A 26,200-nucleotide genomic window follows, 5' to 3' on the forward strand; every position below is an offset into this window, starting at 1 on the left:
AAAGAAGGCAAGGGCCAGGTGAGCTCTCGGCCCCGGATAGTTCCAGGCCCCACACTGCGCCACTGGCCTTGCAGACTTGATGTGTGGAGTCGACAGGTCAGCCAGGCCGTGCGGACCACGCGCTTCTATTTCACAGAGGGGAATGTTGAGGGGAGGAGAATGAAGGCATCGAAGCAGCCAGGCCAGCCATCAGCAGGACAGCAGGAGCTGGTCCTCCGGAGGTGAGGAAGGCCCGCCGTCCTCAGGACTCCAAAGCGCGGGGGGAACAACACATCAGACACGTGCTCAAGCACAGAGACGCCTTTATTGGTTCCTGTGTCCAAATAGCAGGAGTTTCAGGCGTTTCCGTCTCCCTCGCCGCCTCAGCAGGTCAGCCCCCCGGGGCAGGGGCTGGGGCATCAGGCTTGGGTCCCCACAGAGGGAAAGGGCTTCCCAGCCTGGTACATCATCCTGGGAAAGACCCTGAGCTGGGTCACATGCCTGCCTCGTGGGTCAAGGCCAGGGGGTGCCATGGGGAGGGCACGGTTGGGGTGTGTCTGGGGGTGAGTGGGCCCTCCACAAGGCAGGGCGGCCAGAGCCCACCCTGGGGGACGGCACCCTCTCCCGCATCTGTCACAGCAGTCGGCTAAGGCACGCTGGCTGGATCATGTGCTGCGGCAGAAGGCCAGAGACGTCCTGGGGACCCTGACCCTCTCCGGACCCGTGGCTGACGGAACGCAGCTATTTTTTCCTCCTTGGAGTCTGGGAATTGCTGGCACAGCTGTCAGGGGCTGGGGCAGCCTGTTTGCTGGCCGCTCCAGAGTCCTTCTTCGGGGCTGGCCTGTGCTTCTCCTCCTTGGCCAGAGGTGAAGACCGGGGGGAATGAGGCCTTGAATGTAGGGCCTGCACAACCCTGATAGCCCCCACTGCGGCGAGGAGCCCCCAGAGCAGGGTGGAAGGCTCCAGGGGAGACAGCTGTTTCCGGACCCAGCTGAGGGCCTGGGCCAGGGTGTTGCTGGAGCTGCGGGCTCGGGCTGGGCCCCTGTCCTGTGGGTGCAGGATTGAGAAAGGTCCGTGGGGACCACCCCTGTGGGGGAGGCTAACCCCTGCCACTCCCCTTCCCTAACGCCTTCCCACCTGGAGGCCAAACTGTCTGAGCAGCATGTCCAGCGTTGGGTCCCCCAAGGACACTGGTGGGAAGAATTCCTCCACCCACTGGCGTCGCCACCACTGGCTGCAACAGGGAGGGGCGTTCAGGGGCTGCCCGAGCCCAGGCCCCGGCTCCCCACTGGGCACCCTGGCCTTACCTCTGCTCCCCGGGATGTGAGAACCAGTACTTGTAGCGCTGGGCCCGCAAGTAGGTGGGCGGCTGCTTGTGGAAGGGGTATTTGGCCACATCGTTCTGGATAAGGCGGATCACTGCAAGGGAGTGGGCTCAGCACAGCCAGGGCTCTCTCAGCCCCACCCTTTCCCACACATCCTGCCCCCGCCAGCCCCTACCCTTCCCACAAGCCACCCGACTCCCACGGGGCCTCACCAGGCTCCTTGCCCTGCAGCAGGCGCAGGACCAGGCCCGTGAACCAGGGGCTATGAGAGTGCGGGCCCAAGGCTGCAAACCACATCTGCCAATCGAGGCGGGGCTGGTGGGGCGCCACGATGGGGGGCGGCCGGCTCACATTCCCGGGCTTGTACATGAACTCGATCTCCTACCCGGCAGAGTAGGTTAGCACGACTCCCTGGACTGGATGGACCCTCCCCCCTGCCCTCTGCGGGTCCCTCCCTGCTTCGTGGGGCCCGAGGGGTCATTTACCACCCAGTGATGCCCGTCATAGCTGCCCTCCAGCACCACTTCGGGCCGCCCACCCAGACCGGTCATCCGGCGGAAGAGGCCGTAGGAGTTAGCCAGCTGCAGGTGCTCCACGGTGCCAAACAGGCGGTGGGCCCCAGTCCAGAGACGCCCGTGGGTTGAGGGTTCCATGTAGGAGTATGGCACCTGGAGGCCGGTGGGCAGAGGCTCAGCGCCGCCCCTCCGGACCCCTCCCTCCTCCCCAAGTGCTACCCACCAGGCTGATCACAAACAAGGCCACCGTGGCAGTGCCGAAGATGAACAGCTGGACTGCAGAGTGGAGCCTCCTCAGCCACCCTCGCACCTGGGTCCACCTGGGGGCGGGGGACCCGAGTGCCGTCAGGCCTGCCCTGCACAGCTCTGCCCCCACCCCCTTGGGCCACATACCTCCAGAGGGCAGTCAGCACTTCCCAGGTGAGGGAGGCCACCCCCAGCCACATGGTGGGCAGGGTCACCATCTTCAGCCACTGGGAAAACTGGTGGAAGGTAAAGGCTGCAGAAGGAAAGGGGTGTGAGGAGGGGCGGTCCAGCCTCTGCCCTCTGGCCCCCAGCCGGCACTCACTGGTTCTGGAGCGGACAGCATACTGCTCCCAGTCAGCTTCCAGGCCGAAGTAGTGCGCGGTACCATAGGCTAGCAGCCCGTAGACGGCAAATTCCAAGAGCAGAGACAGCATAGCCAGCAGCGTCCTGGGCCAGGCTGTTGAGCAAGACAGTCACAGGTCGGCTGGGGTGGAACTAGAGCAGGGGTCACTTGGGGGGTGGTGGAGGGAAAGAAACTTGCTGGTGGGTGGCTAGGCTGAGGCTGTCTGTCTGGGACAAGCTGACACTCACAAGCGGCCGTCTTTCTGCAGCGGCTGTGGCCAGACGCGGCAGTCAGGTGCCCGTCGTCCAGAAGAGCGGTGGTGAGCACCAGGGTGAGCAGGTTGAAGAAATTATAGTTGCCGGTGATGATAATCAGGACTTGCAGCAAAACCTGGCGGAGGTCTGCACTGAGAGCTCCGGAGGCCCACCCCCTCCTGGTCCTCCCGAGCCTGCCCCTGTGCACCCCACGCCCAGGGCTCTCCTGCAGGCGTCCCATCCCCTCCTCATCACCCCTGGGCCTCTGGTATGTTCTCACTCCACTGTCCTCTACCTCCTGCTCGTACCTTCCCTGGCTCCCCACTCCCTGGACAAGACCCAAGCTCAGCATGCTTCCTGCAGCCCTTCTGCACCTGCCCCTGCTGACCTCACTGGCGTCTTCTAGGGAGGCTGCAGCCCTGCCCCGTAGACAGGCCTTCACATCCTGGGTTAGCCTGTCCCTCTGCACACCAAGCCTTCCTGAGTGCTTGCAACAGCCACCCGGTCCCAGTGGGACCCTGTGGGCAGTGCTGAAGAAGGCCACATCCTGCCTTCCTGATGGCTGAGGTCCCCACCCACCTGGGAGTAGAAAGCTGCCAAGCGCAGGCGGCGAACAGGGGCGAAGAAGAGAGGGGGCACCGCGATCTCGATGAGGAAGGTTGCCACCACGCATAGTTTGTGCAACCAGACAGGCAGATGGTGGGTGAACCAGGAGGCAGGTGTGGGCAGGCACTGGGTCTCGTAGTGGTAGGTGAGCGCTGCAGGTAGTAAGCGAGGGGTCAGGGCTGGGCAGGCCCCCCCAAGACTGCCCCAACTTCCAGGACAGGACCCTCACCAGTAAGCCCCCACCAGGCGGGGCAACGGCTGGTCAGCTTGACCACACCCGAGGCAAACATGAGGCGAAACAGCAGCCATCGGACCAGCCAGAAGGGGAGGTCTTCGTGGGGCAAGGCCCCTGCCAGCCCGCCCTGGGGGGCCTGCTTATGGTGCGGGCGCTGCCTCAGGGGGGCCACCAGCACGGCCAGGAAGCCAGTCTCCAGCAGCAGGGAGTCCCTATGGGGAGAACGGACAGCACAAAGGGCCCCTCCCCATCAAGGCTGCTCCCCTCAGAGGGTCCTCTCCAGGGAGGACATGTCCCTCTCCACCCACCCCCTGCAGTCCCACCCCCAGACCGCACACCACACTCACCACTGGAAATAAAGAAACACCTGGCCCACCTGCAGGGAGAAGGGCTGTCAGGGCGGGGGGCGGGGGGGTGTCTGCAGAGGCAGGCACGGCAGAGACAGGGGGGAGGGGGAGGCTGGACAGGGCTGGAGGGAGTTGGTGGCACGGGTCTCAGTGGTGCAGGGTGCAGCAGGCGGCCCCCACTTGCCTGGCAGGCCGACAGGTAGGCAGCCCAGAGCAGCAGGTAGACGGGGAGAGTGCGCAGCCGGCGCAGCAGCAGTGCACCCAGGGCCAGCAGGGCGCCCAGCAGGCTCAGCAGCTCCAGGCCCTGCGCGGTGTCCAGCCCCAGCTGCGGAGCCTCCCACAGCAGGGTCGGGGTCTCCCACAGCTGCTGCCAGCGCCCCTTGCCCTGGGGCCTCAGCGTCTTCCGCGCAGGTAGGATGCCGTCGGCACCATACAGGCCTGTGGGAGCGCACATGAGGGCCAGGCCCTGGACACTGCCCCCCAAGGCTAGACTCCCGCCACCCGTCAGGGCCTGCAGGACCGAACCCTTCCCCCAACCTAGGTCAGGGCGTGAAGACTCTTGACACCAGGTGAGAATCCGCTGATCCCCAACCCCTCCCAGATCAGGGCCCAGAAGCCCTCCCAGACTCCCCAGGTCAGGACCTCCCGCCCAACGGAGCGGGGCTCCCCTCTCCTCCAGGTCATATCCCCGACCTGCCCCACCAGCTCTGGGCCCACCCCCCTGGGAATTCTGCCCCGGCCCCTGCGCGCCCTCATACCTCCCCGAGCCCCCCGCGGGCCTCAGGGCACGAACCGAAGCCCCTACCCCAGGCACCGAGGCCTGGGCCTCACTCCTCCCCCAGTCAGCGGAGTGTCGGACGGGGAGAGGAGGAGACGCAGGGCGCGGGCTAAGGGGCGTCCCACCCTCGGCGCCCTCACCCGGGATCTGCGTGTAGAGGGACGAGAAGGCGAACATGAAGACGGCGGCCACGCCCTGAAGGAAAAGCTGCCGCGGGCGCCGGGAGCCCGCCATGTCCGCTACGCGGCCGGCCGGAGGACAGCCCTCGGGCACCCGCGGCCCCGCCCCGCCGGCCCCGCCCCCGCGCCGGCCCCGCCCCCAGGGCTGGCCGCGGCCCTTCCGGCGCGCTCCCGCAGCCCGGCGCTGCCGCGTGCGTCATAGATGTGCGCGCGGCGACGCGCGCTACGTCCTTTCCCTGGGCGGGAACAGCAAAATGGCGCCAGAACCAGTGGCGGGCTGAGGACACTGGCTCCTTTCGAAGACTGCCCTGCGGTCCCCGGGCCGCCCCGGCCCCTTCCGGACATGGAGGACGTGGAGGCGCGCTTCGCCCACCTGCTGCAGCCCATCCGCGACCTCACTAAGAACTGGGAGGTGGACGTGGCGGCCCAGCTGGGCGAATATCTGGAGGAGGTGAGTGCCGTCCCGGGAAGTGGCGCGGGGCGGGCGGGGGCGGCCGCGGGGCGGGGCGGCGGGCCGGGGGGCTGCTGGGCGGCCCCGCCCCGTCTCCTCGTCGGGGTCTGTCTGGCGCTCCGGCCGCACTCGGCCTCAGGCTCGCTTCTTTTTCTCCACCCCTGTCTCTGCCTCTGAAGTCATCCCTTATTACATTAGCCTGGAGTTGTCATCACAGGTCGCTACCTATTCTTGAGCCGCGAAGTGGATTTCATGGGTGATGACAGGCATTTTTATATAATGTAACAGAATAGACTCGAATTTCTGTGCATGTTTGGGTATTTGAGAGCGCTTCGTGCAGCCCTTCTGCACCTGCCTCTGCTGACCTCGCTGGCGTCTTCTGGAGAGGCTGCAGCCCTGCCCCGCAGTGAGAGGGTTTCTTGTCTTGGATTTTGAAACCAGTTTGAGGTTACTGTCATGTCCACTCATCAGTATTTAGTCTTTCTTCATACTTGACAGCCGAGTCTAGGCCTTGTTAACGCGCTGTCTGCTCCGTTTCTGCACTTCGCTTTCACACCGCAGCCCACTTGGACTGCTCTTGTCTTGATCAACAGTGACGTCCATCCTGGCAAATCCATGGGACGCTAGAAGTGTCACCTTATTCAGCTTTGCAGCATCTGTTTGGCTGACCACTCTTTTTTAGATACAGGTTTACGTGCTCTGATCTTTTCCCCCATGTTATTTGCTTACTATTTCTTTACTATTCAATCTCTTAAGTATTTAGTTCCTTTGGGCAGGACCCATCTTATGTATCTTCCCTAAATAATCTCACTTGTTTCCCTGATTTTAAATATCACCTGTATGAGGACAATTCTCAGATTTATGTCTCCATTCCAGGTCTTTCTTTTCTTTCTTTTTATTTTTTTAGATAGCACGAGGTGGGGAGAGGGGCAGAGAGGGAAGGAGAGAGAAAGAAAGAAAGTTAGTTAGGCAGGCCCCACACTCAGCATGGAACCTGACTTGGTGCTCCATCCCACGACCCTGGGATTATGCCATGAGATGCTCAACCAACTGAGCTCCCTCAGGCCCCCAGCAGATCTTTTTTCTGATTTCATTTTGTCTATCCAGCTGCTCACCTTTGACATTCCCCTTAGACATTCCACACAAGCATCTCCGTTTTTTGTTTTTTGTTTTTTAATGTTTGTTTATTTTGAGAGTGGGGTAGGGTTAGAGAGAGAGGGAAAGAGAACCTAAACAGTGCTGTCAGCACAGAGCACGATTTGGGGCTCGAACTCAGGAACTGGGAGATCATGACCTGAGCTGAAACTGAGAGTCACTTAACTGACTGAGCCACCCAGGCTCCCCAAGCATCTCTGATTTAATATATTAAAGTGGAGCTCTATATTTTTTTGCTCTAATCTCAGTGTTCCTGATCTTGGTAAATAGCACTAATGTTCAACAAAAGGTGAGAGCTAAGAGCTGTTTAAGTGAAACTCCAGGAATTCTGTCAATTACACCACCAGAATTTCCCTTGAATTCATCTGTTTTCTACCTGGTTCAGATTCATGTAAAACTTTCCTTTCTAGGGTCTGTAACAGCTTTTCTTGGCCCCATCCAATTCATGCTCCATCCAGTAGCAAGTGTGACTCTTAGCTGCAGTGGTGCCCAGCCTAAATCCCCTCAGAGGTTTTCTTCTGAGCTCAGACTAAAGTGCAAACCTCCTTTTCTGAATCACAGCCTTGCTGACTGTTTTAGCCTCATCTTGAGCTCCTCTCCACCTGTTCATTTGAGCCAATCAACCTACAACACTGGAGCTTATTTATTTATTTTTTTAAGTTTATTTATTTAATTTGAGATAGAGAACCAGGAGGGAAAGGGCAGAGAGGATCTGAAGCAGGCTCTGTGCTGACAGCAGACACTCAAATGACTGAGCCACCCAGGTGCCCACCCCTTTTTTAAAGAAGGAACTTTATGTATTTTATTATTGTTATTATTATTTAGTAATCTCTGCACTCAACCTCGGGCTCGATCTCAGGACCCTGAGATCAGGAGTTGCATACTCTACTGATTGAGCGTGGAGCTCATTCCTGACTGAGTATATTTTTTGCTCCCACTGGGGAATATTCTTCACCCAGTTCTTTTCATGATTAATCCCCTCTTATCCTTTATGTCTCAGTTTAAATGTCAGTGAGCAGCCTGTCTAAAATAGTTGTTCTGGTACCTTGTGTTCTTTAGAATGTTTATCACAAGCTCTTCCTTAACTTGTTCACTTGTTTGTGGTCTGTTTCCACTCTAGAATGTAACTTCTGTTAGGGCAGGAACCATGTGTATACTCTGTTTCCTTTGCATAGTAGAATGCCTGGCATGTAATAGGCATAGAATAAGCATTTGTTGAATGAATACTTGATCTGCTGATCTACCTTCTCTGCTTGGACACCTAGACTGCTGAAAAAATGCAGAATTGTGCTGGGTGGGGCTGCTGTGAGTTCAGGTTTCCATACTGAGCAGGGTGCTTGGGGATGCCTGGTAAGTCTACTTCCTGGCTTGGTCCTGCTTTTGTTTGCTCTTCCAGACCTTCTCTGCCCTTTAAATCCTGATTGCCTGCTTCTCATTTTGTTTTTCTCCTCTTTTCTTCTGTGCAGCTACCAGAAAGTTTTTTTTTTTTTTTTTTAACACATCTTATCATGTTGATACTCTCTTTCATCCATTTATTTGTTTGGTGTTGTTGAGGGTCTGCTGTACGCCAAGAATCATGTTAAAACCTGAGAAAATAGTGGCAAGCAAACAGTAATCCCTGCTTCCCCCTTATGGGAGGACGGATCCTGAGGAAGTAGCGACATGGAGTCATTAGAACGGGTATTAGTTCTACAAGGAGGTTAAGAGATGGGCTCACGGTCCTATCTGATAGGTGGCAGAGCAGAGGCCACCATCCTCATCATGGTGTCTTTGTGCAATCTCAAGCTGATGAGAGGTACAAAAGAAAAGTTGAGGGCTCCATGAAGAGTTTATGTGGGGAACCTGACTTTGTTTGGGATGAAAGGACCTGCCTAGTCAGAATGAGCTGAAGAATGTTCCATGTGGAGAGAAGACAGGTTCCAGGGATGCAAAGGGCTTGGCTCCACGTGGGACCTGGAGAGGTCGCCCTGTGTGACTGCCGTGCAGCGGACAGGGAAGGGTGGGCAGCTGGAGAGGGAAGCTGGTAAGCCTGCAAGGCTCTCTTTGCGATTTGGGTTTTTTCCCTAAGAGTGGCAAAAAGCCATTAGGGCTCTGAGTGGAGTGATGTCATCTGCCTGGTGTCTGCAGACAAGCGCTGGCTTGTGAAGAGGAGGCTGGAAGGGGTGAAGGCGGGGGAGCCCAGTTAGTGCCGAGGGCCAAGCAAGAGGTGAGGCTGGCTGAGCAAGAGCCACGGTCACCGTGGAGAGGAGCAGATGGTTTAGTCGAAGTGGAGCATGGGATTGGCAGGGACGTCGGCATAGCTTGAACGGGGGGAGGGAAATGAGAGAAGACAGGAAGGAGCTAAGACTTGTGGGTTTGTGGACAGGTGGTTGGGTCCACCACCAAATGGCATTTGAAGAAAGCAGTTGGACATACAGATTTAGGCTTAGATGGGAGGTCCAATCTGGAACACGCATTTGGGAGTTGTTAGAAGGTGGATGGAGTGTGAGGTCCAGGGAGTGGGTGAACCAGCCTAGGCTGAGAAGAAGAGGGCCTGGGTGGCCGAGCTACCCTCTCCTTCATAGTCCTTCGTTTCAGGGAAAGCCCTTCAATTGTTTCCAGAATGCTCGCAGTCACTCAGACTCTCATGTGCCACTGACCTGAAGAAGTCCCTCTGTCCTTCAGGAACTGGTAGAGGTGGCCCCTTGGTGGTGTCCTCCCAGACTCCCTCTCCATAGTGTTTAATGTCTAACCCTGCTCCCAACACACCCTGTGCTTTGGACGTGTTTGCACAATACTTGTTTTCCTAGATAGTAGAATCTCAGGTCAGCTAACTGCCTTTGTGGGAGTGGGTGCTCTTCCTAAAAGGCCTCTCCCTTCATCTGCCTGGGGAGTGTCTTTCAGGCTGAGCTCTGATGTCAGCACTTGGGTTGTTCATGAAACTGTTACTGGACACCAGCGTCAGACCCTGAGGTGAAGGCTGCATTGCCCTACAGGGCAGGCCCAGGCGTCCGAGCCACACTGCAGGCTTCACACGGGGCACAGCTGGGGGCAGCTGTCCTAGGCACGTGGAAAGCAAAGGCAAAGAGCTTGAAAAAACACAGTGGGCTTCAAAGTGCTGTTTGCTGAGAGATGCGCGGGGGAGGGGCCAGCTTGTGGGGGGCCCTGGCTCCAGTATGAGGATAAAGGATATGTTGGGGTTGCTCTAAGCACAGTCCCGCAACCTGGCGGAGAGGGTTTGGGAAGGGTGGGCATGTGGTCCACGGACACTGACATTCAAGGGGTGACAGGAGCCAGGGCTCCGGGGAGGTCAGAGGTTGCAGAGGAAGGACGAGGACTCACAAGTGTTTCCTTAGTTTCTGCTCAAAGGATTGAGGCCCAGAGTTTTGTCTCTGTCTCCTCACCCCTGAGGCTGCCCTTTCCTTCTCTCAGGTTGAGGGATCTTCCTGCCCAATTCTGTCCAAGTTGGGCCTTGCCTTGGATGGGCTCAGTGTGCAGCATCTCCCCAAAGGGACTGCTGTGCGGCTCTGGCCGTTTGTGGCTGATACACTCTCGGGCCTCCCTTTTCTAAACTAGTAGGGCTGGGAGGTTACAGGAAGGAGGAGAAATCACAAAGACCTGCATCCCCCCTCCAAGCAGAGCCAGCGCTCTGAGGGGCTACTTGTGGTGACCAGGCATCCAGGCCAGAATGCCAGGAGGAGGCAGGGCTGCTGGGTGGGCTCTTGGGGAGAAGTGTACACAGGTGTCAGCTTCCTGATGCCCTGCTGTTGTGTTTTGCAGCTGGACCAGATCTGCATTTCTTTTGATGAAGGGAAAACCACCATGAACTTCATTGAGGCAGCGCTGTTGATCCAGGGCTCTGCCTGTGTCTACAGTAAGAAGGTGGGCCCGTCTGGCTGCTGCTCTTGCTGTTTCCGTATCTGGTGGGACTGGGGTGCACTGCCCTGCTGGTTGGTTCACTGTCCCTCCGCCCCCCGCCCCCGTCTCTTACCTGTCTCGCCATCACCCCCTGTCTCCCTCTTCCTCAGTACCTTTTAATACAGCTTGGATTTATAATTGGACAACTACAAATGAGAACAGTCTTGGATTTATAACTGCAGGGCCTGCTGCTAATGCTAAACTTCTAACAGTGTACGGGAGAGCCCCACGCAGCAAAGAATTATCCAGTCCAAAATGTCAGTAGTCCCATCGCATAGAAACCTTGTAGAATAAGAGGAAATGCAGGATGAAGGGAGCACCCTAAGAAAACCAGTATTTAGGAGGTGCCCACGAGAAGAAAAAGTCAGAGAAAGGTAGATCAAGACAGTGTCCTAGAAGTCAGCAGTGGAGAATTTCAGGGGGGGGGAGTGATAAGACCATAAGACCAAAAACGTTGGATTCACTGAATTGACCCACACAGGAAAGATTTAAGTGTCCAGTGAGTCTGTACTTGGAAGGTCACCAAGGTTTTAGGGAGAGAAGGACCAGACTGTGGGGTGGGGAGAGATACGGAGGCATGACGTGACCCCTTTGGGGGGCAGTCACTGGAATGGGGGACAAGGGTGGGCGGTAAGGAAAGCAGCAGCCCTCGTCCGCCTCATGCCAGCTCCCGGACACTAGCTGGACTGGTGAAATCAGGACTGGGTGGGGGCAGGTATCAGTGACAGCCAGGCCTAAACCCCATAGAGCTGAGCCGTGGGGCGGCGGGTGAAACAATTCCAGAAGAGATAGCTGAGGAATGGATCAGGACCATGGGTTGACAGGCCTACCCTGAGAAGAAGAAGAGGCACCTCACCTCAGGGTTCTTGGGGAAGAAGTCAACATTGATGTACAGAGGTTGGACACGAGCATTTGGGGAGTTCCTGCCTAGGGCCCCAGTTTCCAAAATGGAGACTATAAGGCAGCTGTTAAGAATCAGCTACAGGTAGGAAATTTGAAGAGTGAAATTTGGTGAAAGTTCAAAATACTTGCTGAGGGGAATGCAAAACAAAAGACTAACCAAAAGTGCAGACAGTCTGATGGAGACTAAACGCACCTTGCTGTTCACAGGGGCAGCATGGGCACGTTTCTGGAGTTTTTCCCCAGCAGTGCTTGGCCATCCCCTGGGGGAGGAGCAGGGAAACGTGGGCGAAGGCACTGACTCAGAACTGGCCGTTTGGTGGGTGGAGAAAGACAAAAGGTAGGAGCGTAGATGTGTGTTAAGGAACTTGATAGTGGGGTCCAAACTGGGGAAGGGCAAGCGAGCAATCTGCATTCAGTCTGAACTGGCACAGATGTGGATTTACCTCTGGGCACCCGAGTCATTAAGGTAGCTAAGGCTTCACTGGTTACGTCAGATTGCTACTTCCTGCTTTTGTCCTGAGAAAGAATGTCTGTAGGGAACGTTGAAAACAAAACGTGAGGTGACAGATGGAGAGATGTGCGGTACGGCAAGTGTAGTGGAAGGTTAATGGTAAAGTCTGGAAGGTGTAGGGGAGTGTAAGCTCTAGGTCAGCACTGTCCAGTAGGACACTCTTGAAATGATGGGCATGGTCTGTGGCCTGTGCTGTCAAAGACAGTAAGTGCTTGTGGCACGTGACTACCGAGCCCTTGAAATGTGGCCAGTGTGACTGAGGAATTTTGGGTTTTACTAACTTTCAGTTAACTTAAATTTAAAATTGGTTAACTCACATGTGGCTAGCAGCTGCCAGATTAGGTAGGGCAGCCTGAGATTCACGCATCCCTGGGTACATTTCCCAGACCTACCCCTGATCCAGGCGACGTCATTTCTCTCAGTTTATTCTCCTGTAAAATGGGAACAGCAGTGACACCCAATTCAGACAGACTAGATGGGATGAAGCCAGAGCACAGTCCTGTATACATGAACGAACACTTCAAACGGGTGTTTATTGATCCTGACAAATGGGGCCCAGGTGATGAGCGGCCACATGTCTAGCGCTCACCATCGTGTTCAGTGTCTAGCACAGAGCTCCTTATGGAGAAGTGCGCTAAACATTTGTTGCCTTAAAAGAAAGGCGGGGCCAGGAAGAGGGCTCACGTGTACTCTTGGGTGGTGTCACCCCTGAGACAGTGGCCCAGAGGTGGGACACACGCACCCTGCTGGTCAGCACCTCAGAGATCCTGACCCTCACCATAATGGCTGGGTCCCACAGGCTGTGGCCGGAGCTGTGACAGGGCAGGCGGAGACTCACCGGGGATCCCAGAGATGGGACGGTGGTGGCCCGAGCCTGCAGGGCGGAGAGGAGCCACTGTAGGTGCTGGGTGGGAGCAGCACAGAGATGGGCCAGCGGGCCACACATGTGCAGGGAGTGAAGACAGGCAGAGCTGTGTGAGACGGCCAGTCCTGGGGCTGCATGGACCGTGGGGACGGAGGACGAGGAGACAGCCACAACTGATGAGATGCGTGTGTTTGACTGGAGACGTCTCTTGGCGCAGCCACGTGGGCAGGACTTGTGCTGGAGGTTTTAGAGGGGACAGTGGGCTTCTCTGTGCACACATTCGTCTCTGGGAGGCTGCTCCCTTCTGCGTCCTCACCATCTGCTTCTGGTTACCAGGTGGAGTACCTGTACTCGCTGGTCTACCAGGCCCTCGATTTCATCTCTGGCAAGAAGTGAGTACTGGTGGTCTGAGCTGGTGGGTGGAGGCCTGAGCCGGCGGGTGGTGGTCTGAGCCGGCGGGTGGAGGCCGGAGGCCTGAGCCGGCGGGTGGAGGCCTGAGCCTCGGGTGGAGGTCTGAGCGGTGGAGGTCTGAGCCAGTGGGTGGTGGTCTGAGCCCCCGGGTGGATGTCTGAGCCGGCGGGTGGAGGCCCGGGTGTCCGCCCTGCCTGCAGCCTCCCACATGCCCACGTGCTGATTCTCTTGCAGGCGGGCCAAGCAGCTCTCAGTGCGGGAACGTGGGGCCGATGGGGACGCCGCCAGCTCCGAGGCCCCCCAGGAGGCGGAGGACCAGGTGAGATCTCTTGGGTTCGGGGCCACTGCCTGCTGTGCACTTGCCAGGCGCTGCCCCTGAGCTCCGTCTCCCCATAGTTCCTGTCGCTAGACGACCTCCCTGACTCCCGTGCTAACGTGGATCTGAGGAACGACCTGGCTCCCCGTGTGAGTGCCCATCCCCCTGCAGGGGCTCCGTTTAGCGGATGGGGGTGTTGGAAGGTGCCCTCCCGTACGGTTCCCCCCCTGGAGCCCGTGGACCTGTGGCTCACCCGCTCCTGGCCTCCATGCAGGAGGTCCTCATCGTCCCTCTCCTGCCCATGGCCCTTGTGGCCCCTGATGAGATGGAGAAGAATGTCAGCCCCCTGTACAGGTACTGAGCCTGGCTGAGGGCGTCAGGTAAGGGGAGAGGGCTGCTTGGGAAGGATCTCTGCATGGCTGTGTTTTTGCCAGCACAGCTGTCAGGGGGAGGTCCTGGCCAGCCGGAAGGATTTTAGGATGAATACATGCACCCCTCACCCCAGAGGAGCCTTCATGTTGGAGCCGGTGGGCATGTCCCCAGTGGAGACACTGCTGCCGAGGAACCAGAAGGGTGAGGGCTTGGTGGGGAGGGAGGGTCTTCCGGGCTGGACCCTTCGTCGAGTCCCCTGTGCCTGCCGGCTCTGGTCCCGTCGCCCTCCCCAGGCACCTGCTCCACATCCCCTCTGCCCCCTTTGCCCATAGCTAGCTCGGCCCCGGGGAGGAGCTCAGTCTCTGCTCTCCTTCCCCAGCCCTGGCTCTGCTGGGCCCTGGGAGGGGCCTTCTGGAGGGAGGCCCTGGGCTGACCCTGTCCAATCCCCCATCTTCTCCAGAGGCTGAGAGGCCTGAGGAGCAGCCAATGGAAGTCTCTGTGTGCAGTCCCGTTCCTGTGCTCAGCGTCTCCCGGGAGCCAGGTGGGAAGAGAGACTCTCCACCACGGTGGACTTGCAGGGTACGGGTGGGGAGGTAGGGCTCAGCCACCCCAGGGGTGAGGTGTGGGGAGCAACGAAGCCTGGCTTCTTTGCGTGCGGGCCTCGGCCTCCCTCCCCACCTTGGCCCCGCTGTGGTGTCTTGGTCTCGTGACTGCCCTCTGACCGCTCTTGGGCCTGTGAGGTTCGGACCTACCCCCGGGCACGCACGGATGGCAGCCTTGCAGGAGGAAAATTGCTAAAAAGTAAAACGAGCCGAGTGACACGGGCATGACGAAAGGAGTGGTCGTACCAGCCTGGGTCTAATGAGTGGGGCCGAGCGAGGGAACTGCCTTGCCGTCCCTCTGGGGTGTTGGCCAAGGGCAGCCTCCCTTGGTCTTGGGCTTCCTGGGACTGACCAGTCTCTTGCTCCCCCACGCAGGCCCCTCTCCAGAAGGCCCACTGCCTGGAGGTGGTGATGAGGACGAGGACGCAGACGGGGCAGTGGAGCCCCCTGAGGACGTGGCCCCCGGCGCCCCTCCAGAGGCCCCGGAGCCCAGGAGCCCGCAGCAGGTGGGAGCCCTGCGGGGCCTGCAGAGGCCACAGGCAGCCCTGGGGGCCCCGCCTGCAGCCCCGCAGGCCTCTGGTCCTGCACCCAGCTCTTCCCAGCGGTGCCTTCCACACCTGTCCTCTTTCTGAGCAGAATAGCTGCTGCTCCTTAGAGAGGTGGCCTGGGGTTCAAGGGTCTGATCCCTGTGGTCATGGTGCCACCTAGGGTGGCGGCTGGTCCCCAAAGCTGACTCTTCTGAGCTCAGGCTGGCGGGAGGGGAGGGGGCTTGGAGGCTGTTGCTGCCCCCCTCCATCCCCAAGGGCTGCCTTTGTGTTCCAGCCTGGAGCTCAGAAATCTTTTTATTAAAAGAAAAGCCCTGATGCATACAGGAAAAATGTTAATGTTTCTAATTTTGATGGGTAGGTACATGCATGTTTATTGTATTCTTTTGTTTTCTGTTTTGGGTATTTTTTTAAAGGAAGAAAATAGTAGCCCATGACCACTAGTTTACTAGTCTGTATGTTCTCCTAAAATTCAAGTTTTTGTTTTCCTTAAGAGGGTCCCTGCAGGGTTCTTGACATCCAACCCTAGAGTAGAGTTACCGGGGTGCCCCAGCCTTGGGTGGAGGAGGAGAGAGAGATCCCTGGGGCTGTCTCTTTGCAGAGTGATGCCCAGCCCAGCAGGTGTGTGCTGCGGGAGCGACGGGAGCCCACGTCCCTGCTGAAGGTGAGGGTTAGCGGGGGTCAGACCCCCTCCCCCCAGTAGGGAGGATGTGCTTTGGGGCTCCACTGCCCACCCCTCACTCCTGCTTGCTTTCAGAGTCCTGGATGCCTGGGCTCCTAGCCTGACGCCCTTTGTGCTCTCTTCTGCAAGGAATTTTCCTTCCCCCAGAAATTGAATCCCATCTTCTGCCACTCTGGGGCACGTCTCTCTCTCGTGGGTCACCCTTGGGTCCTGGATTGAACGTGGTCAGCCCTTCGCTGGCTGTCACTGCACTCAGTGTTTGGACTTCTGGAGGGAAGGTGCACATCTCCTGCTCCCTCCAGGGTCTGCTTGTGCTCTTTGCTCAGGAGACCCCAGACCCCTGGCAGAGCCTGGACCCCTTTGACTCCCTAGATGCTAAGCCCTTCAAAAAAGGTAATTGGGTGGAGTGACATCTTCACTCGGGCACCTGTGGGTGGGTTCTCTGGAGCACTAGTGGTAGATGAGGGTGGGCTCTGGTGGGGGCTATGCTGCCTCATGCGCTTTGCACTTGCTCCTCGGGCTCATGGGTGCCATCATCCGCCCCAGGGCCTGAAGTTGTGCGCTGAGACATAGCCATTTGCCCCCAGGTAGGCCCTACTCTGTGCCCCCCTGTGTGGAGGAGGCTCCAGGACAGAAGCGCAAGAGAAAGGGTGTGACCAAGCTGCAGGACTTCCACCAGTGGTACCTGGCTGCCTGTGAGTGGGTGTTGTGGGGCTGGGCCAGGGCAGGAGGGTCTGGGTCCAGCTCATAGGGCCTCGGCTTGGTTCCTCCTGACCAAATTCTCTTGAAGATGCTGAGCACGCTGACAGCAGGAGGCCCCGACGAAAAGGCCCGTCCTTTGCAGGTGAGGTCAGGGCCGTGTGTGCACTCCGCTGAGTGCCTGCCTCCCCTCGGCCTGGGGGTACACGAGGCTCTAGGTGGACTGGGGAGGGGGGCCTGGGTAGGGCACGGGAGTCCCTCTCACATGGGCTTTGTGTGCAGACATGGAGGTCCTGTACTGGAAGCATGTGAAGGAGCAGCTGGAGACTCTCCGGAAGCTGCAGAGGAGGGAGGCAAGTACTGGTCGCTGTCTGGACCCCGCGGGGTCCCGGGTGGGAGACAGCAGTGCCCCTCATAGATGCTCTCTGTGCACAGATGGCAGAGCGGTGGCTGCCGAGACCTGAGGAGGGGCTATGGCCTGTGGAAGAGGACCGCCTGGAGGATTCCTTGGAGGAACTGGGGGCAGCAGGTGGGAGCCTACGGGGGTGGGCCGGGGTGGGGGCTCAGTATCCACTGCCAGCCAACATGCCTCCTGTGGGGGCTTCTCTGTCTGCCAGCAGATGACTTTCTAGAGCCTGAGGAGTATGCAGAGCCTCAGGAGGCCAAGCCCGGGGAAGCCACAGACCTGGGTAGGTCTGAGTGACCTGCTGGCCAGGGGACCACAAGGGGCCCCTGAGGATGGCGGAGGGAGGAAGGGGTGTGGCCCATGCCCGCAGCAGCTCATAGCTGCCCCTTTTCCAGAAGCAGAGGCCGTGCCAGCATCCCTGAGCTATGAAGAGCTGGTCCGCAGGAATGTGGTAGGTCTCAGAGCAGGTGAGGGGGGGGGCTGGGTGAGGGCCGCTCCCCCCCCCCCCCATGCACAGAAGGTGGCAGTTTCCTGATTCTGCCCTAGGAGCTCTTCATCGCCACGTCTCAGAAGTTTGTGCAGGAGACGGAGCTGAGTGAGCGCATCAGGCACTGGGAAGACACCATCCAGCCCCTGCTCCAGGAGCAGGTGAGGGGTTGGGCCAAGCCCTGGCTGACAACTAGGACTCCCCTGCTGCCTGGCTCGGTTTTGCCCCAGGATCTTGCCCCTCTTTCTTGCAGGAACAGCACGTGCCCTTTGATATCCACACCTATGGGGACCAGGTGGTCTCAAGGTTCAGCCAGCTCAACCAGTGGTGTCCCTTTGCGGAGCTAGTAGCTGGCCAGCCTGCCTTCGAGGTGTGTCGTTCCATGTTGGCCTCCCTGCAGCTGGTGAGTGGCTTGGGGAGCCTGGGAGGGAAGTGGTCCCCGACTCTGCTGACACCTTATCCCTATAGGCCAACGACCACACAGTGGAGATCACCCAGCAGCCAGGGCTGGAGGCAGCTGTGGACACCATGTCCCTGAGACTACTCACCCACCAGCGGGCCCACAAGCGCTTCCAGACTTACGCTGCCCCCTCCATGGCCCAGCCCTGAGTGGGGAGCGTGGAGGCTGAGGGGTGGGCTCTGGAGCTCCATCCGTCATGGGTGCTGGGCATTGCATCTGCTCACTCTACCCCTGTTTCCTGGCTGGCCCAGCCCAATAAAATGGTGTTGCCATCCCACCTAACCTTAAGAAAACTTAAAACTCCTGCTTTGTGCAGGGAAAGGGCTGCCTTTTCCTGCCTTGGCCTCCTGGGGCCACCGGTAGAGACCACAGGCACACAGCTCTGTCACACCCTCTTTAATGACCTGGTTCAGTCCAGGATGCTGCGAAAGGTAGCCATGTGGCGCCTCACGCTGTCTGCAATCTGCTCTGCTGATCTGGCCCGGCTGTAGTAGTCTGTGAAGAGGCCGTCAGGGCTGAGCAGGTAGATGGCAATGGAGTGGTCCACGATGTAATCCTGGTCCTCGTCCTTGGGGCCGGCACTGTAGTATACACGGTAGCTGCGGCTCACTTGGGCTACCTGCTCAGCAGAGCCGGTCAGGCCCAGCAACCGTGGGTGGAAGTCTTGTACGTAGCGGGCCATGGCTGCGACAGTGTCCCGCTCGGGGTCCACAGTAATGAAGACAGGCTGCACTGGGGGCAGGCCAGGCTCGGCCTCCAGCTGCCGCACCACCTGCACCAGCTTTTCCAGCTCATCTGGACAAATGTCCGGGCAGTGAGTGAACCCAAAGTACATCAACACCCACTGACCCCGGAAGTCGGCTTTGCAGCGAGCCTGTCCCTGGTGATCCACCAGGCTGAAGTCACCCTGGCCCACAGCTGCCTGGCGCAGGGCCTCTGTCCGCTGCTGCTGCCTCTGGTGTTCCTTCTCAGCCCTTGCGGCCAGCCAGGCCCCACCCAGCCCAGTCCCAAACAAGGCAGTGATCAACAGCCTAGTTCGCAGCCCAGGGCCCTGGGGTCGGCTCTGCCTGCATGTCTCTCCAGGGCCCTGACTTGACAGAAGCTGGCACCTCACATGTCGGGCCTTGCCTCCCGGGGTCCAAAGGAGGGCCGAGGGCTTGAGATGAGAGAGCCTGTGCCAAGCCTTGGGTGCCCAAACCAGCAGCAGCATGGACCTGATGCGCCTAGGAAAGAGCACAGGTGTCAGGAGCCTGCAGCTGACTCCGCCTCCTGGGTCAACCCCCATTGCTCTGGGGAGACTTGCCACCATGGGCAGGACCAAGCCCACACTGCACTGCTCGCTCAGTGCTCAGCAGAGCTCAGAACTGCTTCACCTATGAAAGGTGTCACCAAATGCCCATGCCTCTCACTCCCGTCCTTCAGCTGGAGAGCCTCTGTCTCCTCCCGCCCAGGTCCTGCGCCTACAGCTCCATACAGCCTGGGGAAGCACTCCGCACCTCACCGTGTCGGCTGATGGGAAGCATTCCCAGTGCATGCCTTGCCTGGGCTCCTGAGCATGCGTACCGGTTTGCAATAAACTCCCGTTTCTTGAAAGGAGGCGGCTGAGTCTCCTTCGGCCCTTCTGCGGCCTGTCAGCCTTTCACCTCTTCAACCCTGGTCCTGTGTCCCCTCCCCCGCGCTCAGCAGCAGCCCTTTGCGCCCACGCCGGTCTGGCCACAGGGAGCCCGGGCAAGTACCACCAGTGCCGCTCCACGCCGAGCTTTCCTGGTGCTCTCACCCCGAGGAACGACGTTTCCACTGGTCACAAGTCCCACCCCCCCAACCCTTCGCAGCCAGGACCCTGACACCAATTCCACTGTCCGCCATGTCCTCCTCACGGGAGCCCCTGGAAGTTTGCTAAGTGGGGGCCTCCGGACTCCCCCTCACCTGTTCAGCCGCTTAAAAGACCCTGGCAAGGATTCCCAGACGTCTGGTCTCCGCCCACGGCCGGATGGTTCCTGGGCTTGAGCTCTGGGCTGGATGACCTTCGGCACGTCCTACAGCCTCTACATCGGCTTCCTCCTCTGCACTCGGGATGTGCCTGGCAAGCGAAGGCAGCCAGGGGATACTTCCTGAACCCCTTTTTTCTGGCAGCCCCACCGCCGGGGCGCTCTCCCGAACGCGCACCTGTAAGGTCAGAAAGGGGGACAGCGAGCCACACTCCGAGCACGACCCAGGCTCAGCGGAACCCGGCGTCAGTGCCGCGACTATCTGTACAGGCCCGCTCTGTGCGAGCCCGTCGCCGCCGCAGGCTCGACCACGCCGCACCCGCTGTCGCTGTCGCCAGGGTCCTGCGCTACCGGTACGCTCGACTCCGGCGCGCATGCTCAAGGGCATCGCGCACGCGCAGACAAGCGTGAATGTCCTCGCCCCGCCCTCCCTGCTTCGCTGAGCGCATGCGCAAAAGGCGTCGGGCGCCGCCTGAGGCCAAGTACGGGGCTGGGCGGGGCTTCCTCCCCGGCCCCGCCCCTCCCTTCCAGTCCTGCGAAGGCGCGCTTCCCTCGGAGCCTCACCCCTGCCCTTTAGTCTCGGCGCCCTTGCCCTTCCTGTGGTTTCCCTGCAGCGGGTTCATCCGCTATATGTCGGTCGGCATTCGGGCGGCGGGAGGAGGTTGGCTAAGGACGAAGGGTCGGCGAGGGGCTCGCGGTTTGAGGGCACGACGCCCCCTGCAGCGCCCGCCTCCGGCCCACGCTGACGTGCGGCTTGGCGCCCACCCCCTGCCGGAGGGGGTCCCTCGCGTGGCTGCGCCCGGGTGAGCTGCGCGGTGCCGGCCGGAGGCGGGGGGTCAGGGGTGAGAATCCGGGGCTCGGGGGAGCAAAGGGGATGGCAGCTCGAAGAAGAGAAGGGGCCTGGGTTGGTGGGGAGGGACGGACGTCTCCCGGGCCCGGGCCCCAGCTCTGCGCCTGCTCAGAGCGCTCCTGGGCGAGGCCGTCGTCCAGCTCCCAAGAGGCACACGGGGCCCAAAGTGCCGGAGTTAGGAAGGGAAGCTGAGCTCACGTTAGGAGACCCGCCCAGACGGAGGCCACAGAGCTCCAGCGGGCTCAGGTGCCCCGGGGCTCTTGCCAGCCGCCGGGTGTGACCGGGGAATACTTCAAGTCCACCGCCAGAGGGGATCCGCTGTCCACCGCCTTCTGACAGAATGGAGGCGGCTGGGGGGACGCAGAGGAGGCTGGAGCTTTTTCAGAGATGTGGGGTGTGAGGAGTGAGATGATTCATTTTCAGAAATACCAAATAAACGCTGTGGTGTCTAGTTAACAGGAGGTTTACAACCTATTGGAAGTATGTAGAAACACCCCTACCCCCCACTCGTGGAGTCCCAGACTTCACGTAGGCTCTTCACTTCCTGGTTCTTCCCTCTCCTTTCGCGCCTTACTTTCTTGGACTTTGCAATGAGCACATGGCAAAGAACTGAAGGCCGCATCACCTCAGGGAATGTACATTTGTTTCAACCAGACTACTTTTTGCCTTCCACGGGCCTAGGCTACCTCCGGGTAAGGCTGAAACCTCTGTAGTAGTCAGTCAATGAGGAACCCCGGGAGGGACTTCACCTTAGGAGATAAATTGCCTGCTGTATCTGCTCTTGCAAGAATGTTGATTAAAGCTTGACTTCACTGTGGTGAGTCTCTGTGTCTTTCCTTTGATTGGGTCAGTGGGCTTATTTCTCACAGGGGTATACTGACTCTTGGGTCAGTCATGAGGGGTTAGGGACCCTGAACATTGAAGATCAAGTCTTATTTTACCTGCAGCAGGCTTGGTGGGTTGTGCATCAGGTCACCCTTCTGAGTTGGTGGTCAGTGATCTTGCAATGGGACACTGATCCTGGGGTTCATTCAGATCACCAGGGATTGGGGGAAGTCCCATGGGCCCCTGATGAGAGGACCCTGACTGTGTGGGTCAGATGTCAGGTATCTTAACCATGCAGGAGGTAGACCTGGAGTCTGAGGTCAGATTACCTGTGATGACTAGCAGGTTGTCAACCATGACTGACATTTCTGGCTTCATACAGGAGTCCATCACAGGAACCCGCTTCTTGCCCTGACTCCTAGGACAGCAACCCGCTCCCTCCTGCAGCCCTTCTGTCTGGCCAGACTCCCCTGCATCAGGACTCCCACTGATCTCTTCACTGACCCTAAAGGGTTCATCAGCAACCATGACAGGTGTCCAAGGCCATGACAAGAAACTTATGAACAGTTTTGGTAATTCCTCATTAATGACTGATCTGACCCACCAGGTATATTGACCAATGTCCTTTGGCCCATTAATGATTGATCAGAAGCCCAATAGTGATTATGATCAAGTCCCTATTAATGACTCCAATCAAGGTTACACTGCTGACTTGACCAAAGTTCAGTAACCATTGATGACCCATGAATAACTTCGATTAATATCCTTACTCATTAATGATGCTGATTAATGACCTATCAGTGATTCTTCAGAGATTCTGGCCAATATTACCATCAAGAATCTAGATCAACGACCAGTGACCCACTTGGCCACTTGCTTTTCGCTCTGGATGAGGGTGAATCCAGGAATAGACTCCAGTTTATTGGCAGGGCTTCTTCCCCGGCCTGCTCCTCCTTGCCCCACAGGGTACCCAGACCACATCCGTTGATCATTGGTACCTGCTGGGCAGAGATGCTGAGTACACCTACACACCTACTTCTCTACTTCCACACTCTCCCCCACTTTCCCTAGTTAGGACTTCAGCTGGCATGAAGTATTTACTAAGTAGTTGTAATGGGTGTGCAGTGGATGGAGAGGGAATGGAAAAGAAATGTTTTGATTTAGTATGAGGAGTGATGAAGAGGAGGCTAGTCCCTACCCCTAGGAGCACAAGTCTGGGAAACCAAGAGAGGAATACCCAGCCCTTCCCTTGGGAGTCCTGACTGGGGAACCCCAGGGGAACTGGAGGACTTGGTCCTGTTATGGAGGGCTAATGGGATGGGGTAACCTAAACTACATCATAGGGGCGAGAAGCCTGGACCCTGCCTTTGGGAGACTGTCCAGCCAGGCTTGAAGTTGAAGACTGCCTGTAGGCTGCTAACTGACCTCTTTGAGACCTCTGGTCTGGAGAGGAGGCATCTTCTAACCTTGAAGCCTGTAGTCTGCCTGGTAGGTACGAGGTCCAGGCTGACCTTGTCACCTACTCCCCCGTGGAATATTTGCCCACGAGCTGCTGGTGGAAAGCCTCTGGCCACTCCAGCTGCAGCCTAGACTTGGCCAGGGCCTGGGTCAGCGCCATGGTCTTCTTCAGATCTATGCCTGGCAGTGGCATGGCCATTAGCATGGCCTCTAGGCATGGGATATGGTGGTGTAGCCATCACGAGGGGGAGCGGGATTCTCACAGCAGTAGGCTGTCTTGAGGTCACTGACAGTGGTGGTGCCCTGTGGTGTCCCGGGGGCAGTCGGTCTCGGACTGACCTCAGGGCTAGGGGTGCCCAGAAGTTCCCATGCACGAATTTGCACGCTCTGCGCGCTCACGTCCACAGCGCGCACGAAGCCCCTGATGTCCCCTTAGCTCAGGAGGCCTTCGTCTCTCTTCAGGCAGATCAGCCCTGGGATTTGCTCTGGAGGCCCCTGGCTCCCTCCCCCCGAGGTCACCGGGCGCGCCTGGTCCGTGGGTCCCTGGGGCGCCATAGCTCCGAGCCTGCGGGGTGCGAGGCCGCTGGAATCTGCCGCCACCCCGTGTCCGTGTCTCTGCCGCAGGTGCACCTGTCCCGACCCTGATCTGGTCTCTCCTCCTGCCCGCCCCCCTGTCCCATGTCTGGTGCCCGTGTGCGTGTCTCCGTGTCTGGCTCCCATTTGTTGGCCTCACAACCTGACCCCGGCCTGTACCTGTCCGGTACAGCGGCCCTCGCCCATCCTGCTTCGGATTCCAGCCATTTGCCGCCTGGTTCCGCGTGGCCGCAGGACGGCGGGTGGGCGGGGCCGCCCGGACAGGCGGGACTCTCGGCCAATGGCCGCCCCAGGGAGGCGGGACGACCCCGCCCCTTCTGTCCCGACCAATCAGGAAGGCCCGCGGGGGGAGCGACTTCCGCGACTTCCCAGGCCCCCTAGGCCCACAGCGCTCCCGGGACCCGTCGGTCCGAGCGTCCCGCCGTGCACGCCCCGCACGCCCGCCGCGAACACACAGGGGCGGACACACTGCTGGCTCGGGAGGCTTTAAGCAAACGTTTGTGGGGTCGCGCCTGCCCGGCGGGTCAGTCATCCGCGTCCGTCAGGACCCGGGCCAGGTAGTCCGAGTGCCGTATCCCGAAGCTCCAGCCGCCGGGCTTGCGGTGCTGCGGACGCAGGAGACGGCACTGACCTCGCGGGGCCAGGCGTCCAGCTCCGCGCCGGGTCCCCCGGGCCCTGCCCCTCCTCCCCCGCCCCCTCCCCTTGACCCAGCACCCCAGACCACCTGGTCCACGTTGTAGGCTGCGGGCCCCGGGTTCAGGGTGTTGTCCTGGGGGAGTGAAGTCCGCGCCAGCATTGAGAACTGGGGGGCCCGAGGCTTGTAGATCCCCGTGTTCACCACGTGGTAGGCGCAGGGACCCGGGGTCTGTGGGAGCGCAGCGGGGCGCACTGGCCTTCACCTCTTGCTCCCGACCCTCTGTGGCCCTCGGGGGCACCCCAGCCTGCGCCGCGCCCGGCAGCCCCTCTCCCACCTTGTTGAGGTCCTCGAAGAAGCTGCCCACTGCGCTGCGGCCATAGATGGAGTAAGTTGGGGCCGAGACTTTACCGATGACCCGCGGACCCAAGAGCGAGGGCACAGTGTAGGCCCCGGGGCCTGGGGAGGAGCCAGAAAGGGGTGAGTCTTCCCTGCCTGGCCGGGCTTTCCGCGTTGCAGTGTGTAGAGTGGTTCCCCGTCAGGGATAGGAGGGTCCACGGTGCTGGAACAGGCCTGTCTGACCTCACCTGGGGTCTGCTGCTCCGCGTGGACACCCCAGTTCCGGGGCGCGATGGTGTGCCGAGGCGCACTGGGGTACGTCGCGTTCCCAGCTCGCTCGGGGAAGTACCTTCCTGCGGGGCGGACCGGGAGTGTGGGCTGGGACTGGGTTGGGGACCTGGTGGGGACCCGGGTTGGGGGTCCTGGTGAAGCCCGGTGGGGCTTGGGAGTTCTTTTGAGATCCAGATATGGGGGCACCGATTTTGGAGTGTTAGGGTACACGAGGGCGGGGGCGGGGCCCAGGTACAGGGTTCCCGGGAGGACCTTCTCGGAGGCGGCTCTGCCCTGGGGAGCCCGGGGTCCCAGGGGTCCTGACCGGGTCCCGGAGTGAGGAAGGGCGCGGCGTGGCGCGGACGGCCGTAGATGGAGTAGGCGGGGGTGCCGTCGCGGCCGCGCACGGTCATGCGAGCGGGAACCAGGAGGCCGGGCCCCGGGCCGCACGAGGTCTGCTGCGTGGGGAGGCGCGCGCCGAAGGAGAATGCCGGGGCGCGGGGCCGCGACGGGTCGTGCGGGGTGTAGCCTGAAGGAGCGTCCCAGCGTCACCTCCGGGCCCCGCTGCCCTCCGCCCCGGGCGCAGCCCACCGTCCCCGTCCCTCCAGCAGACTTCCCTTCCTTCCGTCCCGCGGCCTGGGTACGGTACCCCCTCCCGGCACAGGCCTCGGTAGCCCCTGCCCTCCAACCCCCGCCCGACGCCGGTACCGGTGTTCGGGGGCAGCATGTACTTGGGCCCCGGGCCACTGTAGAGCGCTGCGATGGGCCCGCGAGGCCGGTGCGGCCGCCAAGGGCCGACCCAGACGTCTGCGCCCATGGCGCCCGAGGGTGGGGTGAGCTTACGGCCTGCGGCACCTGTGGACATAAGGCGGCGGCCCCGGCGCCTCCACCCAGAACTCGCGCGGAACGCGCCTCACCGCTCCAGCGCCTCCCGACTCCCGGGGCGGAGCCCAGCCTGTATCCCGGGCGCAGGGGAAACAAACTGGAGCTTTCCCGGCGCGGGAGGGCGGGGGGCCAGGCCGGAGCTTCAGGCCCCCCGAGTGAGTCCACTAGGGGTGTGTGAGCGCGCCAAGTTTGGACTCAGTTCTGGGGGAAAGGAATTCCCTGGGGTTCTGGGGAGGCTGGGATATTTCAGGGCCATCAGGCCAAGACACTGGGGCGAGAAGGTGGCGTGGGGAACCTGGTGTCCAGAGGGGGCCCCAGAGTTAATGCACTAACCTGCTCTTGGGGTTCCCGGCGGGGAAGGCAAGGTGGGGTGCTTGGACGCCTGCCCCCTCTCAGCCCAACTCCCGGACCCCATTGTGTCCGGATTCCGCCTCCTGGCAACGGGACTGACAGCCCCTTACAGCAACCTGGCTCCGCCCCCCGCAACCCCGCAACCCCGCAACCCCGCCCGCGCGGCTTCCCTGCGGAGTCGTCGCACTCCAGCGCTCTGGCCCCACCCTTCCCCGGGCTTCAGTGCACCCGTTCCAGAAAGGTACGGATCTGCAGACAAAAAACAAATATGAGACTAAAGAAAATAAACAGCACAAACAGCAAGCCCAATTTAATTATAACGCGTAGAAGAAGGGAACTTTGCATATATTTAGGCCCATGGAATATTTGCAGAAATAATCTGGGCCAGAAAACAAAGCCAAACAAGTTGAAGAGCTATAGGATACATATTGGATCAA

The 26,200-nt window shown here is 59.7% G+C and overlaps 4 protein-coding genes across 11 annotated transcripts; 1 reads left to right on the plus strand and 3 right to left on the minus strand.

Annotated features, from left to right (window-relative positions):
- Positions 1 to 285: 285 nt before the first annotated feature.
- LMF2 (lipase maturation factor 2) lies at positions 286 to 4,901 on the minus strand. Its single transcript, XM_039237085.1, has 14 exons — positions 4,769 to 4,901; positions 4,035 to 4,288; positions 3,851 to 3,879; positions 3,498 to 3,715; positions 3,242 to 3,420; positions 2,657 to 2,798; positions 2,388 to 2,522; positions 2,213 to 2,318; positions 2,043 to 2,139; positions 1,790 to 1,972; positions 1,517 to 1,685; positions 1,287 to 1,398; positions 1,117 to 1,213; positions 286 to 1,026 (listed from the first exon to the last, which is right to left on the minus strand). Exons 1-14 carry the CDS (start codon positions 4,860 to 4,862, stop codon positions 721 to 723), a joined length of 2,121 nt encoding a protein of 706 aa, XP_039093016.1. The 5' UTR covers positions 4,863 to 4,901; the 3' UTR covers positions 286 to 720.
- A 143-nt stretch (positions 4,902 to 5,044) lies between these two features.
- On the plus strand, positions 5,045 to 17,851 carry NCAPH2 (non-SMC condensin II complex subunit H2). 6 transcript variants are annotated; one of them, XM_039235925.1, is made up of 20 exons: positions 5,045 to 5,258; positions 10,173 to 10,274; positions 12,926 to 12,981; positions 13,235 to 13,319; positions 13,397 to 13,465; positions 13,591 to 13,670; positions 13,756 to 13,889; positions 14,149 to 14,229; positions 14,666 to 14,796; positions 15,437 to 15,499; positions 15,844 to 15,910; positions 16,105 to 16,212; positions 16,308 to 16,361; positions 16,499 to 16,569; positions 16,652 to 16,745; positions 16,834 to 16,905; positions 17,018 to 17,073; positions 17,169 to 17,270; positions 17,363 to 17,512; positions 17,578 to 17,851. In XM_039235925.1, exons 1-20 carry the CDS (start codon positions 5,151 to 5,153, stop codon positions 17,716 to 17,718), a joined length of 1,824 nt encoding a protein of 607 aa, XP_039091856.1. In that variant the 5' UTR covers positions 5,045 to 5,150; the 3' UTR covers positions 17,719 to 17,851. The 6 variants fall into 6 exon arrangements, with proteins under 6 accessions (XP_039091856.1, XP_039091874.1, XP_039091865.1 ...); XM_039235943.1 differs by having other exon boundaries at positions 17,021 to 17,073; XM_039235934.1 differs by having other exon boundaries at positions 16,837 to 16,905.
- Positions 17,852 to 17,949: 98 nt separating this feature from the next.
- On the minus strand, positions 17,950 to 20,138 carry LOC120234220 (protein SCO2 homolog, mitochondrial). 2 transcript variants are annotated; one of them, XM_039236004.1, is made up of 4 exons: positions 19,736 to 20,138; positions 19,496 to 19,649; positions 19,066 to 19,156; positions 17,950 to 18,792 (listed from the first exon to the last, which is right to left on the minus strand). In XM_039236004.1, exons 3-4 carry the CDS (start codon positions 19,101 to 19,103, stop codon positions 17,979 to 17,981), a joined length of 852 nt encoding a protein of 283 aa, XP_039091935.1. In that variant the 5' UTR covers positions 19,104 to 19,156; positions 19,496 to 19,649; positions 19,736 to 20,138; the 3' UTR covers positions 17,950 to 17,978. The 2 variants fall into 2 exon arrangements, with proteins under 2 accessions (XP_039091935.1, XP_039091944.1); XM_039236013.1 differs by lacking the exon at positions 19,066 to 19,156 and having other exon boundaries at positions 19,496 to 20,136.
- A 3,626-nt stretch (positions 20,139 to 23,764) lies between these two features.
- Positions 23,765 to 25,849, minus strand: ODF3B (outer dense fiber of sperm tails 3B). Of its 2 annotated transcripts, none has more exons than XM_039235985.1 (7): positions 25,746 to 25,849; positions 25,236 to 25,382; positions 24,853 to 25,056; positions 24,506 to 24,610; positions 24,256 to 24,377; positions 24,009 to 24,149; positions 23,765 to 23,889 (listed from the first exon to the last, which is right to left on the minus strand). In XM_039235985.1, the coding sequence occupies exons 1-7, from the start codon at positions 25,825 to 25,827 to the stop codon at positions 23,809 to 23,811; spliced, it is 882 nt and encodes a 293-aa protein (XP_039091916.1). In that variant the 5' UTR covers positions 25,828 to 25,849; the 3' UTR covers positions 23,765 to 23,808. The 2 variants fall into 2 exon arrangements, with proteins under 2 accessions (XP_039091916.1, XP_039091924.1); XM_039235993.1 differs by having other exon boundaries at positions 25,236 to 25,482; positions 25,746 to 25,807.
- Positions 25,850 to 26,200: the final 351 nt, after the last annotated feature.

Source organism: Hyaena hyaena, unplaced genomic scaffold, assembly GCF_003009895.1.
Source record: "Hyaena hyaena isolate Hyena2069 unplaced genomic scaffold, ASM300989v1 scaffold_4, whole genome shotgun sequence".
Lineage (NCBI taxonomy): Eukaryota > Metazoa > Chordata > Mammalia > Carnivora > Hyaenidae > Hyaena > Hyaena hyaena.